This window comes from Amblyraja radiata, chromosome 3 (genome assembly GCF_010909765.2).
Source record: "Amblyraja radiata isolate CabotCenter1 chromosome 3, sAmbRad1.1.pri, whole genome shotgun sequence".
NCBI classification, from domain to species: Eukaryota; Metazoa; Chordata; class Chondrichthyes; order Rajiformes; family Rajidae; genus Amblyraja; species Amblyraja radiata.
The window spans coordinates 119147778-119163877 of NC_045958.1; the positions used below are offsets into that span (position 1 = coordinate 119147778).

Consider the following 16100-nt stretch of genomic DNA (forward strand, 5'->3'; position numbering starts at 1 on the left):
TTCCCCTCCAGTTTGACACTATTGCTAATTGATGCCCCCCCCCCCCTCCTCCCTCCCCCCCTTAGGCAATCCATGACATTGAGCATCTCTACGTTGTTGGGAGAATGAGACCTGCTGCAGAGGGCAATGTTGAAACATAGAAAAATAGCAAATAGGTGCAGGAGTAGGCCATTCGGCCCTTCGAGCCTGCACCGCCATTCAATATGATCATGGCTGATCATCCAACTCAGTATCCTGTACCTGCCTTCACTCCATACCCCCTGATCCCTTTAGCCACAAGGGCCACATCTAACTCCCTCTTAAATATAGCCAATTAACTGGCCTCAATTACCTCCTGTGGCAGAGAATTCAACAGATTCACCACTCTCCGTGTGAAAAATGTTTTTCTCATCTCAGTCCTAAAATACCTCCCTCTTATCCTTAAACTGTGACCTTGTTCTGGACTTCCCCAACATCGGGAACAATCTTCCTGCATCTAGCCTGTCCAACCCCTTAAGAATTTTGTAAGTTTCTATAAGATCCCCCCTCAATCTTCTAAATTCTAGCGAGTACAAGCCGAGTCTATCCAGTCTTTCTTCATATGAAAGTCCTGCCATCCCAGGAATCAGTCTGGTGAACCTTCTCTGTACTCCCTCTATGGCAAGAATGCCTTTCCTCAGATTAGGAGACCAAAACTGTACGCAATACTCCAGGTGTGGTCTCACCATGACCCTGTACAACTGCAGTAGAACCTCCCTGCTTGAGTTCTCATCTACAAGACAATTATCCCAGGCAGGCACGCTGTAGATAGAATATTTCAAGTGAGGAAATTGTGCAGGGCTTGTTATGAAGGGTTTAACCCAAAAAAAACAGGAAGACGGATAATTAGGATGTGGTTAGGAGGGAGAGATAGATAGATCAGCCGTGATTGAATGGCGGCGTAGACTTGATGGGCTGAATGGCCTAATTCTACTCCTATCACATGATAATGATACAAAACAAGAGGTTTATGTGCAGGCTGTCATAGCCTCAAAATATTCCATCACTTTCACAGCTAACGATGGACATATTAAAGTTGAACCATTTCTATAAAAGGGTAGAAAATAGCATTTTTTAATATTATTATCTAGCCCATATTATCTCGTCCTTTCTTGATTAGTAGAGGTATCAGATATTATGGGGAGAAGGCAGGAGAATGGGGTTAGGTGGGAGAGATAGATCAGCCATGATTGAATGTTTTAAAGAGGGAACTGCAGATGCTGGAAAATTTTCTTCAGAAGCCTTCTGAAGAAGGGGTTCGGCCTGAAACGTTGCCTATCTCCTTCGCTCCATAGATGCTGCTGCACCCGCTGAGTTTCTCCAGCATTTTTGTGTACCAGCCATGATTGAATGGTGGAATAGACTCGATGGGCCGAACGGCCTAAATCTACTCCTAATGACCATATGACAATTTTCTATGGAATAAATATTGGTTATCACACCAGGGATACAGCTTGTAGAAACAAGGAACTGCAGATGCTGGTCCACACGGGCGGCACAGTGGGGCAGCAGTAGAATTGCTGCCATACAGCGCCAGTGACCCCGGTTCAATCCTGACTACAGGTGCTGCCTATACAGAGTTTGTACGTAGTCCTCCAGACTTGCGTGGATTTTCGCTGGGTGCTTCGGTTTCCTCCCACACTCCAAAGATGTACAAGTTTGTAGGCTAATTGGCTTCAGTAAAAATTGCAATCAGACTACATTGTAACTGCATGAGAGCTTCATCCCAGACTGCAGGACCTGAGCCCCCAAACTTGCATCAGGAGGCAAGGACTCTATTATTGAGCTGGGGTGACACCAAACATAACTGTGACGTGGTGCGATGTTAAGGCTTGTTCAGATCAATATAGTAAAGGAGAAGGGTCCCAACCCAAAATGTCACCTATTCCTTTTCTCCAGAGATGCTGCCTGACACGCTGAGTTACTCCAGACTTTTGTGTCTTTCTTTAGTAGAGAACAAATTATTTTTGACAGTTTGACAAATCATATCATTCCATTCTCCACACAATCTTAGTTTCTCACTTAAGGTGTCTTAAATGACACACAAGGATTCTAAATAGCATCATCTTTCAAACTGAGAACTATCCCCAGGTGCTGCTTGATAGTGCTATCAACAAAAAGCATGACACCCAGGGAGATATTGTAGCAGATCAGATTCAGATCAGTTCATTGTCAAACGCACTAGTTTTTGTCAACATCAAGTACACAAGGTAAAGAGTATGGGTCCTTTGGGGCGGCACAGCGGTAGAGTTGCTGCCTTATTGCACCAGTGACCCGGGTTCAATCCTGACTACGGGTGCTGTCTATACGGAGTTTGCACGTTCTCCCTGTGGGACAGCCAGTTGGGGTTGTTAGAACGGTTTTGAATTTAAAATGCTCAGATTTGGCAAGAGGATTGAAACTTCAATCTCTGAATCACTGCTCCGAATAGCAGGTCAGTAACTGAAACTGTTCTGCCATCAACATCTAAACTACTGCGATCTTTGCCTGATAATACACCAGTCATTGAAAGTAGGCATACATGTGCAGCAGGCAGTGAAGAAAGCCAATGGTATGTTAGCATTCATAGCAAAAGGATTTGAGTATAGGAGCAGGGAGGTTCTACTGCAGTTGTACAGGGTCTTGGTGAGACCACACCTGGAGTATTGCGTACAGTTTTGGTCTCCTAATCTGAGGAAAGACATTCTTGCCATAGAGGGAGTACAGAGAAAGTTCACCAGACTGATTCCTGGGATGTCAGGACTTTCATATGAAGAAAGACTGGATAGACTCGGCTTGTACTCGCTAGAATTTAGAAGATTGAGGGGGGGATCTTATAGAAACTTACAAAATTCTTAAGGGGTTGGACAGGCTAGATGCAGGAAGATTGTTCCCGATGTTGGGGAAGTCCAGAACAAGTAGTCACAGTTTAAGGATAAAGGGGAAATATTTTAGGACCGAGATGAGAAAAACATTTTTCACACAGAGAGTGGTGAATCTCTGGAATTCTCTGCCACAGAATGTAGTTGAGGCCAGTTCATTGGCTATATTTAAGAGGGAGTTAGATGTGGCCCTTGTGGCTAAAGGGATCAGGGGGTATGGAGAGAAGGTAGGTGCGGGATACTGAGTTGGATGATCAGCCATGATCATATATAATGGCGGTGCAGGCTCGAAGGGCCGAATGGCCTACGCCTGCACCTATTTTCTATGTTTCTACAATAGTTGCGATGAGCTGAAAGAAAATTGGCAGTTTGGATAGAAGTCATAAGAGTGATACAGTGTGGAAACATGCCCTTCGGCCCAACTTGCCCACACCGACCAACATGTCCCAGCTACACTAGCCCCAACTGCCCGCGTTTGGCCCATATCCGTCCAAACTTGTCCCATCCATGCTCCATGTTCAAAATGAACTGCGGACACAGTTGTGAAGTAGTTAACAGGCTTTGGAGCACTCTGGCACAACCTGAAGTAATTGCCGTGTATTAATGCAGTGTTTTGCAAGCTGTCCCTTGTAATCAAAGCTGCGGCATCTGAATTCATCTTTTCTCAAGAGTTCTTTCATTCTTTGTTTGATTAAAAGGAGACCATCTCCAGAGTGCTGCTAAATGTCACACAAATACAGATAAAAGCAGACTTCAAGGATAATTATGTTTATTCCATGATCTTATTGTAGACAATTTAAATGAAAATGATTTGCTGCTGCAGTATAATATATTATTGAATATTTTAGAAACTGGTGATGAAAATACAGAATTCAAGCTTTCTTTCCATACACTTCTTCCAATAAAGCTCGTGCATAATCAAAGCTGTGCGTCTAGCTCTTGCCTCGACATTAATGAAAACATTGTTATTAGTTACCCCAAGATAACCAGATAGATAGAATTGTTTTCATTCCAATATTGGCGGATATCTGCTTGCAATCCAAATAAATTTAACAACGATTTAACAGTTACACATTTCTTTTGAAATTATAATTTTTAAACTTCATCAAAAGCGAGGTATGAATGGATACAATGATATTTTAATTCAATACAAGTCTAATAGACTGCTTAAATTAGGCTGCTGGTTGGTGGATGACACAATGAACATCAAAGTGACTAGTCATAGACGCTGACAACGAGATGATAGACAGAACATATATACCATCCTCACATCAGTCTGAAGAAGGGTCTCGACCCGAAACGTTGCCTATTTCCTTCGCTCCATAGATGCTGCCTCACCCGCTGAGTTTCTCCAGCATTTTTGTCTACCTCCAAAATATTATTAAATGCAATCCTTTTATCTTTAAAAAGTACTATTTGTAGACATTTGGCTGACAGCTTTCTATACAAAGCAGGGATTTTAAAAAAAATGTTGTGTCTGTGAAAAGAGCGGCACGGTGGCGCAGTGGAAGAGTTGCTGCCTTACAGCACCAGAGGCCCGGGTTCCATCTAGACTGTGGGTGAGTCTGCACAGAGTTTGTACGTTCTCTCTGTGACCGTGTAGGTTTTTTCCAGGTGCTCCGGTTTCCTCCCAACATTCCAATGGTATGCAGGTTTGCAGGTACACAAAAATGCTGGAGAAACTCAGTGGGTGCAGCAGCATCTATGGAGCGAAGGAAATAGGCAACGTTTCGGGCCGAAGCCCTTCTTCAGACTGATGGGGGGTGGGGGGAGCGGGGAGAAGAAAGTACAAAGGAGGAGGAGCCCGAGGGCTGAGGGAGAGATAGGAAGGGGAGGAGACAGCAAGGGCTAACAGAATTGGGAGAATTGAATGTTCATGCCACTAGGATGCAGACTCCCCAAGCGGAATATGAGGTGCTGTTCCTCCAATTTCCGGTGGTGCTCGCTCTGGCCATGGAGGAGACCCAGCACAGAGAGGTCGGATACGGAATGGGAGGGGGAGTTGAAGTGCTGAGCCACCGGGAGGTCAGGTTGGTTATTGCGGACCGAGCGGAGGTGTCCGGCAAAACGATCGCTAACCTACGCTTGGTCTCACCGATGTAGATCAGCTGACATCTAGAGCAGCGGATGCAATAGATGAGGTTGGAGGTGATGCAGGTAAACCTCTGTCGCACTGGGACGACTGCTTGGGTCCTTGAATGGAGTAGAGGGGGGAGGTAAAGCGACAAGTGTAGCATTTAGAAACATAGAAAATAGGTGCAGGAGTAGGCCATTCGGCCCTTCGAGCATGCACTGCCATTCAACATGATCATGGCTGATCATCCAACTCAGTATCCTGTACCTGCCTTCTCTCCATACCCCCTGATCCCTTTAGCCACAAGGGCCACATCTAACTCCCTCTTAAATATAGCCAATGAACTGGCCTCAACTACATTCTGTGGCAGAGAATTCCAGAGATTCACCACTCTCTGTGTGAAAAATGTTTTTCTCATCTCGGTCCTAAAAGATTTCCCCCTTATCCTTAAACTGTGACCCCTTGTTCTGGACTTCCCCAACATCGGGAACAATCTTCCTGCATCTAGCCTGTCCAACCCCTTAAGAATTTTGTAAGTTTCTATAAGATCCCCCCCTCAATCTTCTAAATTCTAGCGAGTACAAACCGAGTCTATCCAGTCTTTCTTCATATGAAAGTCCTGACATCCCAGGAATCAGTCTGGTGAACCTTCTCTGTACTCCCTCTATGGCAAGAATGTCTTTCCTCAGATTAGGAGACCAAAACTGTACGCAATACTCCAGGTGTGGTCTCACCAAGACCCTGTACAACTGCAGTAGAACCTCCCTGCTCCTATACTCAAATCCTTTTGCTATGAATGCTAACATACCATTCGCCTTCTTCACTGCCTGCTGCACCTGCATGCCTACTTTTAATGACTGGTGTACCATGACACCCAGGTCTCGTTGCATCTCCCCCTTTCCTAATCGGCCACCATTCAGATATTTCTTGCGGTTGCAAGGGAAAGTTCCCGGGGAGGGGGTGGTACGGGTGCAGGTTTGCAGGTTGCTTGGCTTCTGTAAATTGTCCCTAGTGTGTGAGATAGAACTAGTTTATGGGTGATCGCTGGTTGGTGTGGACTCGGTGGGCCGAAAGGCCTATTTCCACCCTGCATCCCTAAACTATGAACTAAACTAGAGCTTGACAAAGATGCCATTTTAAAGAGTTAATTCAAATGAATATTTTTAATATAAGCAAATAAAACCACGTCATGGACTAGAACTTGTCATCCAAAATGCTATGGCGCAGAAAATAGGCTCACAAGTGAATTGCACAATTGAGGTTTGGTTGCTAAGGCAGCAAACTTTAGTGATGTCAGGGTCCAACATAGCTACACTACTGAAGAGGGTCACACTATATTGGGTCTGAAAATGTGTTGAGGCGGTGGGCAAAAGGTGGATATCTTTTCAGCTATTTCCATACTCGCCACTATTACCCTTAGCAGAAGACAGGCATTTTAGCAGAACCCGTAAGGTATATGGTTGATGGCAAGACCCTTTCACAGCATTGGACCACACCTCCCTGGAAGGGGCAACACAATTAGAGAGAGTCATAAAGAAGGTGTGTGGTCTGCTCGCTTTCTCTGGTCAAGGCAAAGGGTATACGAGACGGGAAGTCATGATGCAGCTCTATAGAACTTTAGTTAAGTCACATTTGGTGCATTGCACGCAATTCTGGTCGGCCCATTACTGGCCATGAAGTGGGAATAGAATTAGGCCATTCGGCCCATCAAGTCAACTCCGCCTTTCAATCATGGCTGATCCATCTCTCCCTTTCTCCTGCCTTCTCCCCATAACCTCCGACAACTGTACTAATCAAAAGTCTATCTGTCTCTGCCTTAAAACTATGCACCGACGGCCTCCACAGCCTTCTGTGGCAAATTCCACAGATTCACCACCCTCTGCAGGATGTGGGGGCTTTGGATGCCAGAAAGCTGTTTGATCGGAGGATATTAGCTACAATAAGCAGTTGGACAAACTTACGATTGTTTGTCTCTAGAGTGCAGAAGTTGAGAGAAGAACTGAAAGAAGTATATAAAATCACGGCACAGCCTTCTGGGGCAATGGATTCCACAGATTCATCACCCACTGACTAAAGAATACAAAACTGAGGTGCGTAGGAACAACTTCTCTGGAATTCTCTTTCCCAAAGGGTCATGGAGACTGGGTCATGAGGGGCATTCACAATAAAATGGCCGACCTCATTAAACAATGCATTGATTGAAGGCTGCAGGATAAGTGAAACAGCAGAGGAGATGATGCTTGGTCAGACCGGCCATGACGAGGCAGGGCAGACTAGATGGGCTGAGTGGCACCCGCCTGCTGCAATTGGCAGCTACTATAAAAACATTTAAAAGATATTCGGACAAGTACATGGATAGAAGAGTCTTAGAGGGACACCAACACTGGAGTAACTCAGCGGGTTAGGCAGCATCTCTGGAGGACGTTTCGTGTGGGGACCCTTCTTCAGACTGCGTCAACATGGTTTTGGGTCGGGACCCTTGTTCACACTCTTAGTGTGGAGGGCAAAAGAGCGGCAGGTGGGACAAGTGTAGATGGGGCACCTTGGTCGGCATGGACATGTTGGGCCAAAGCGCCTATTTCTGTGCTGTACGACTCTAAATTCTTATCTTCTTAAGCCCAGGTACCACTTAGGAAACCTGAACGGAAACCTCTGGAGACTTTGCGCCTCACCCAAGGTTTCCGTGCGGTTCCCAGAGGTTGCAGGTGGTTGCAGGTAGTGGAAGCAGGTAGGGAGACTGACGGGAACCTCCGGGAACCGCACGGAAACCTTGGGTGGGGCGCAAAGTCTCCAGAGGTTTCCTAAGTGGGACAGGGGCATTAGTCCTGTACTTTCAGCCACAAGCCACCACAAGCCACATACGTAGCATCATCAGAGAATAATCTGTAACAAGTTACATCTCACCCAGGACATAAAGAATCTTGAAATGCATCCTGTATAGTTCCTGGAACATTTGATCATAAATACTAAACTGCAGAGGGTAACGGAAATGTGTACCTTATAGAGAGCACTGCCGCCGATTATCCACACAAGGTCCACTTTGTCCTGCAGATCGGATGAATCCAGCAGAGCCAGTGCAGAGTCCAAGTCAGGAGCCAGGTAATGGGCACCTTCTGGCACTTCCCTGAGACACACAACAAACAGTAACGTCACCTGGAGAACTTCACAGCACTAATGATAAACATAAGGAATTTTAAAACAAAAAACATCAGTACTTATTCTCTCTTTTCCAGTCAGTATTAGGTTGTGCAGGAAGGAATTGCAAATGCTGGTTTAAACTGAAGATAGACACAATAAAGATGGAGTAACTCAGCGGGTCAGGCAGACTCAATCTGAAATATTCTTCAGTCTGAAGAAGGGTCTTGACCCAAAACGTCACCCATTCCTTCTCTCCAGAGATGCTGCCGGTCCCGCTGAGTTACTCCTGCATTTTGTGTCCATCTTCAAATGACGTCGCGCGCTCCAGACGGCCGTGCGGGCGCATGATGGCGCGTGCGACCGTCGCGCGTCAGTCACTATCGGCCTGTCGCGTAAATGAAGGCCCAAGTGGGACAGGCGCCTTACTCCAGCATTTTGTGTCCATCTTCTTCAGACTGAAAATGATGGGCTGGCGGTGATATAAAGGGATATGGAACGAACGAATTAAAGATATACAAAAAAGTACCAATGATAAAGGAAACGAGCCATTGTTAGCTGAGGGCTAGGTGAGAATGAGTAAAACAGTGAAACTCACCCGGACTACAGTGAAACTAGTACAACAACTAGGGTGGGGGAGGGATGGAGAGGGGATGCAAGGGTTACTTGAAGTTAGAGAAATCAATATATCTCTCCATCCCGTCTATATCTCTAGTTTCCTTTCCCCTCACTCTCAGTCGGAACAAGGACCCTCGACCCAAAATGTCACCTATTCCTTTTCTCCAGAGATGCTGCCTGATCTGCTGAGTTACTCCAGCTTTTTGTGTCTATTTTAGGCTTAGGTTTATGAGCGTCACAATGTACATAGGTACAGTGAAAAGGATTGATTACGATGCAATCCAAATCAGATAATACTATAAATAAATATTCAAGCCAAACTCAAGTACAAGAGGTACAATATACAGTGCACTAAAACAAAAGTTGTCTTAGCTCGGAGCTAAGTCGACCTAAGTAGATCAGAGCTAGATTATAAGATGCATATCAAAGGTGGCTTCACAAGTGTAGGAAAATGCAGTTGCAAGTAAAGCCTGTATTTTATTCCAGCAATTGAACAGTTTGGCAGTAGGGTGGCTCAGCAGTAGAGTTGCTGCCTTACAGCACCAGGGACCCTGGTTTGATCTTGTCATACAATACTACACATTAATGACATCGATGTGGAGTTGGTCAGTAGCACTAAGTTCCTGGGGGTGCAGATCAGGAACAGTTTGACCTGGTCACAAAACATCCCATCACTGGTTATCTGGTCACATGATCATCCACAATCAGTACCCCGTTCCTGCATTCTCCCCATATCCTTTGACTCCACTATCTCTAAGACTTCTATCTAACTCTCTCTTGAATGCATCCAGGGAATTGGCCTCCACTGCCATCTGAGGAAGTGAATTCCACAGATTCACACCTCTGGCCGAAAGTATGTTTACGTGGACTACATATTCTAACATTAGAACCATCTGTGCTATGGCACTTCAAGTCTTTATCTAAATCTTCTATACTATTACTAAAATTCTCATCTTGTCCTCTTCCGGTTTGCGTTGTTTTTAAATTTGCGCAAAAACGGTACCCTATAATCGCTAGGATTTTTTCGCACCTTACTATTCTCCTCTGCTCCAAGCGCACCAAGTTTTGTTCCGATCGGTGGAATATTACAAAAGTTATGAAGGTTTAAAAATCATGAGACCAGCAAATTGGTCTTCTCGCCTGTCAGTCACTAAGAAGATAACGCCCCTTCCGGCACCCGCTGTCAATCACCGAGGCGAGGAGAATAAAGCCCCGGAGGCAGGGCAGAGTCCAGAGTCCATGAGTGAGAGAGTTCAGAAGCCGTGAGTGAGTGAGCCCAGCCCCCCAGCCCGAGAGCCGCCCGGCACGAGAGCCCCCCAACACATCCCCTCCCCACCACACAACCCCTCCCCTCCCCTCTCCCCCCCACAACCCCACCCCTCCCCACCCCCACAATCCCTCCCCACCCCCACTCCCTCCCCCACATCACCCTCTCCCCAGCCCACACACGCCCCCCCTCTCCTCCCACCCCACATCCCATCCCTCCCCTCCCACACATGAAGAGGAGGGAGAGGGAGTGCTGAGGGATGAGCCGCATCTGCACAGTAAGGGGCTATGGGTGAGTTGTGGAATATTGCGTTGGGGGAACAGGTGAGTGGTGGAATATTGCGTTGGGGAATGGGTTGCCTTGGGGGACCAGGCCTCCCGTGTGGCCGGGACCCAACGGGTCCCCCTTAGTTTAGTACATATTAAATATTGTGAGAGGCTCTGCCTCCACCAACCCTCCAGGCAGTGTAGTCTAGATTTCAACCACCCACCTCAGTACATACGACAATGCTAAACCTAAACATAGAAACATAGCAAATAGGTGCAGGAGGAACCCATTCGGCCCTTCGAGCCAGCACCGCCATTCATTGTTATCATGGCTGATCATCCCCAATCAATAACCCGTGCCTGCCTTCTTCCCATATCCCTTGATTCCACTAGCTAACTCTCTCTTAAATCCATCTAGTGACTTGGCCTCCACTGCCCTCTGTGGCAGGGAATTCACAACTCTCTGGGTGAAAAAGTTTTTTCTCACCTCTGTCACTTTATTCTAAGACTGTGGCCCCTGGTTCTGGACTTGCCCAACATTGGGAACATTTTTCCTGCATCTAGCTTGTCCAGTTCTTTTATAATTTTATACGTTTCTATAAGATCTCCCCTCATCCTTCTAAACTCCAGTGAATACAAGCCTAGTCTTTTCAATCTTTCCTCATATGACAGTCCCGCCATCCCAGGGATCAATCTCGTGAACCTACGCTGCACTGCCTCAATCACAAGGATGTCCTTCCTCAAATTAGGAGACCAAAACTGTACACAATACTCTAGGTGTGGTCTCACCAGAGCCCTATACAACTGCAGAAGTACCTCTTTACTCCCATACTGAAATCCTCTTGTTATGAAACAAACTAAACGCACAAAAATGATCAGCCCATTGTCACCTTAGTATTTGGTTTCTTATACTATTCCAGTGAAACCCAATGGAAGGAACAGTTCTTGCCCCTTCCCTTCTTCCCACTTCTTTCTGCCAACTATCTTATCCCTATTTCATCAATCTGAAGAAGGGTCGCGACCAGAAATATCATCTGTCTGCTTCTCTCCAGGGGTGGCACGGTGGCGCAACGGTAGAGTTGCTGCCTTACAGCGCCAGAGGCACGGGCTCGATCCTGACTATGGGTGCTGTCTGTACGGGGTTTGTACGTTCTACTCGTGACCGCATAGGATTTCCCTGGCTAGTCCAGTTAAATTCCCACACTCCAAAGGTGGACAGGCTAATTGGGTTCGGCAAAAACAAAAAGTTCATTTTCCCCATGTGTGTCCGATCGTGTTAGTATGCGGGGATCGCTAGCCGGCGCGGACTCAGTGGGCCGACGTGCCTGTTTCTGCACTGTATCTCTAAAATAAAATAAACTTGCTGCCTCACCCTTTCGCAATTTTTGTTTTCCATGTACGGAACACCACCCTTGCTATTGAGGGAGTGCAGCGTAGGTTCACAAGGTTAATTTCCGGGATGGCGGGACTGTCATATGCTGGGAGAATGGAGCGGCTGGGTTTGTGCACTCTGGAATTTAGAAGGATGAGAGGGTATCTTATTGAAACATATAAGATTATTAAGGGTTTGGACACGCTAGAGGCAGGAAACATGTTCCCGATGTTGGGGGAGTCCAGAACCAGGGGCCACGGTTTAAAAATAAGGGTAAGCCATTTAGAACGGAGACGAGGAAACACTTTTTTCACACAGAAAATTGTGAGTGTGTGGAATTCTCTGCCTCTCTGGGGCTCTTAAAGATAGTGGAGTCAGAGGATATGGAGAGAAGGCAGGAACGGGGTGCTGATTGGGGATGATCAGCCATGATTACATTGAATGGCGATGCTGGCGCGAAGGGAATAGCCTACTCCTGCACCTATAGTCTACTGTCAGCTTGTCTTTCCACCAAGTACATTATAGCCCTTAAAGCTCAACAAAGGATTCAACAATTACAGAGCTCCGAGCTTTCCCAACATGTCAGAAGCAGTACAACCTACAATGTTTCCTCTCCCTACGTGCTGCCTGATATGATTTTACTGTAGACTTCCAGCAATTTAGTGTTTGTATCAAACAGTTCCAGATATTTATTTCTCCTTGCCTCCTCTGTCCTCAATCATTTCCCTCCATACACACCTTCTCCATACAGATTATCAAACACTCACCATCTTCTTTGTGCCATATTCTTTTGTTTCAACATCTTTAATCAGAGGGTGGTGAATCTGTGGAATTCATTGGGCACACACGGCTGTGGAGGCCAAGTCATTGGGTATTTTTTAGGCGAAAATTGACAGATTCTTGATTAGTACAGGTGTCAGGAGTTATGGGCAGAAGGGAGGATACTGGGCTGGAGAGGGAAAGATACATCAGCCATTATTGTATGGTGGAGTAGACTTGATTATGTGGGCGGCGCGACTTTCGTCAGCAGCGGCCTCTGCAGTCCGTCTGCGTTTTTATTATTTTATGTCTTATGTTTTTATGTAGTTTTTGTTATTTTTGTTGGGGTATGTGTGTGGGGGGGTGGGGGTGGTGTGGGGGTAACTTTTAAATCTCTCCCTGCACGGGAGACCCGACCTTTTCTTTGTCGGGTCTCCGTTGTCGTTGGGGCTGCAACGAGGAGCGGCCTCCAACAGGAAGACCGGGGGCTGTGGTGCCGACTACTCACCTCACCGTTGCGGAGCTGGCCGAGTCCAGAGCGGGTGGAGCTGTGGTGGACGCTGCTGCGACCCGACCCCCGGAGATTCGGTGGCTGCAACTGCGGGATTGGCGGACGGCACCGGGAGCCCGCGGGTCCCTGGAGGGAGACCGCTTTTCAGGGCTTCCGCAACGGCGACTTCTCCCGCCCGAGTTGCGGGGTTGAAGAGCTCCTGGAGCGGGGCCTTACAGCAACGCCCCGCGCGGCTTGGAATGGCTGCGGGACTGCGAGCGCGCGCCGGGGGCTCTAACATCAAGACCCGGTGTGCGGCCTTGCATCACCCGGCGTGGCTTTAATGGCTGCGGGACAATTCGCCATCGCCCGCCGGGGGCTTTGACTTTGACTTTGACTCTGACATCGGGGGGGAGAGTGCAGTGGAGAGATAAGTTTTTTTGGCCTTCCATCACAGCAATGTGATGGATGTTTATGTAAATTATGTTGTGTCTTGGGTCTATTTGTTTGTAATGTATGGCTGCAGAAACGACATTTCGTTTGGACCTCAAGGGGTCCAAATGACAATAAATTGAATTGTATTGTATTGTTGTATGTATTGATGGGCCTACTTCTGGTCCCATGACCTTTGAACTTATTAATTCCTTTGCCATCTCTCCACCCTTTCACAGACATCCCCTGTGTTCCCTCCACCTTTCTTGCTTCTATGCAATTTAAAATTGGTTTGATTTCCACATTTTTCTCATTCTGATGACTGATTATTGACCTGAAACAGAGAAAATAGGTGCAGGAGTAGGCCATTCGGCCGTTCGAGCCTGCACCGCCATTCAATATGATCATGGCTGATCATCCAACTCAGTATCCTGTACCTGCCTTCTCTCCATACCCTCTGATCCCTTTAGCTACAAGGGCCACATCTAACTCCCTCTTCAATAACCACAGTCTGTTAGGTTAGACAAGCACACCTCTTCAACCCTCACCCTGAACACCGGCGTTCCACAGGGCTGTGTGCTGAGCCCCCTCCTCTACTCCCTCTTCACCTATGACTGCACACCTGTACATGATACTAACACCATCATCAAGTATGCAGATGATACAACGGTGATTGGCCTCATCAGCAACAACGATGAGTCGGCCTATAGGGAGGAGGTCCAGCTCCTAGCAGCAGGGTGCGCTGACAACAACCTGGCCCTTAACTCCAAGAAGACCAAGGAGCTCATTGTAGACTTCAGGAAGTCCAGGGGCGGCACGCACACCCCCATCCACATTAACGGGACGGAGGTGGAACGTGTTTCTAGCTTCAGGTTCCTGGGTGTTAACATCTCCGATGACCTCTCTTGGACCCACGATACCTCAACTCTGAACAAGAAGGCTCACCAGCATCTCTTCTTGCTGAGGAGACTGAAGAAGGTCCATCTGTCTCCTCAGATCCTGGTGAACTTCTACCGCTGCACCATCGAGAGCATCCTTACCAACTGTATCACAGTATGGTATGGCAACTGCTCTGTCTCCGACCGGAAGGCATTGCAGAGGGTGGTGAAAATTGCCCAACGCATCACCGGTTCCTCGCTCCCCTCCATTGAGTCTGTCCAAAGCAAGCGTTGTCTGCGGAGGGCGCTCAGCATCGCCAAGGACTGCTCTCACCCCAACCATGGACTGTTTACCCTCCTACCATCTGGGAGGCACTACAGGTCTCTCCGTTGCCGGACCAGCAGGTCCAGGAACAGCTTCTTCCCAGCGGCTGTCACTCTACTCAACAACGTACCTCGGTGACTGCCAATCAGCCCCCCCCCCCCGGACACTCCTCCCACAGGAAAAACACTATGTCTGTATATATGCTAATGTAAATATTTATTCAAATCATATGCTATGTCGCTCTTCCAGGGAGATGCTAAATGCATTTTGTTGTCTCTGTACTGTACATGGACAATGACAATTAAAGTTGAATCTGAATCTGAATATAGCCAATGAATTGGCATCAACTACATTCTGTGGCAGAGAATTCCAGAGACTCCCCACTCTCTGTGTAAAAGATGTTTTTGTCATCTCAGTACTAAAGCATTTCCCCTTTATCCTTAAAATGTCCCCTTTATCCTTAAATGTTGGTCCTAGTCTACTCTACGCCCCCTGAAGTAAGAGTTACTCTGTAAGTCTTCTTTAAACATTGCCTCACTCACCTTAAAACTATGCCTCAAGTATTTAACTTTTTCCATCCTGGGAAAAAGTCAAATACTGTCTGTTTGAACTATCACGATTCTCCTGGTGTAGGCACCAAACCACCACAATGTGCTTGGCAAGGGAGCTCAAAGAGTTTAAAGTACACAACAATAAAGGTACAGCTAGATGTACTTTCAAATCAGGACGATGTCTACTTGGAGAAGATGCTGTTAGGTGATGGTGAAGTCCACGAGAAGATTTATATATTTTTTGGATACTGACAGAAGATAGACACAAAAAGCTGGAGTAACTCAGTGGGTCAGACAGCATCTCTGGAGAAAATGATTAGGTGACGTTTCGGGTGGAGACCCTTCTTCAGACCTTTACTTTAAGTGTCAGGACACTGATGGTTTGTTTTTATTTTTCCCACCCCGACTCCTGAGTTTTCTGAAAATATCCGATGTAAAAGTGTTTGAGGAGAAAGCTGTTGAAGGATTATCTCCACCTCCCCTTTGTAATCAATGTTTAATTTGCAGGAATTAGCCGCGTGCAATCTTGCAGCCTGCAACTTGTCATGCTGCACTTCTCACATCAAAAGTTTGAATCACTTTGAGCTCCGACTACTGATGCTTCATGGATGAAAAATTCTCCCACGCCTCTCCATAGGACACGGTGCGACTGCAGACAGAATCATCACTTCAAATGTGGCTCCCTACTGTCAGCGAGGAAACTTTAAATACATGACATTTTAAAAGTTCTCAGTAGTCAAGCCACTTTCTAGTACTAACAGACACACAAAGTATCTACTTTTATTTCACTTACCGCAGCTTTGTAGCTGCTTTTAAGCTCCGCTTTATTAAAGCAAAGGGCAGCAATGCTTTACTTCAAGGCTGCTCGATAAAGGTTTATGACACATTCAGTTTAGTTTAGAGATACAGCTCAGGAACAGGCCCTTCCGCCCACTGAGTCCACGCCGACCAGCGATCCCCGAACATTAACACTGTCCTACATACACTATATCTTTGGAGTGTGGGAGGAAGCCGGAGCACCCTGAGAAAACCCACCTAGGACACGGGGAGAGCG

General features: G+C 46.7%; 1 protein-coding gene across 1 annotated transcript in view; it reads right to left on the reverse strand.

The window, feature by feature from the left end:
• dhfr (dihydrofolate reductase) overlaps positions 1-16100 on the reverse strand; it is a 43349-nt gene that overhangs the window by 13022 nt on the left and 14227 nt on the right. The window contains exon 4 of the mRNA XM_033018739.1: positions 7951-8077. Within this exon, the coding sequence (XP_032874630.1) occupies positions 7951-8077 (127 nt within the window). The remainder of the gene's footprint in view (positions 1-7950; positions 8078-16100) is intronic.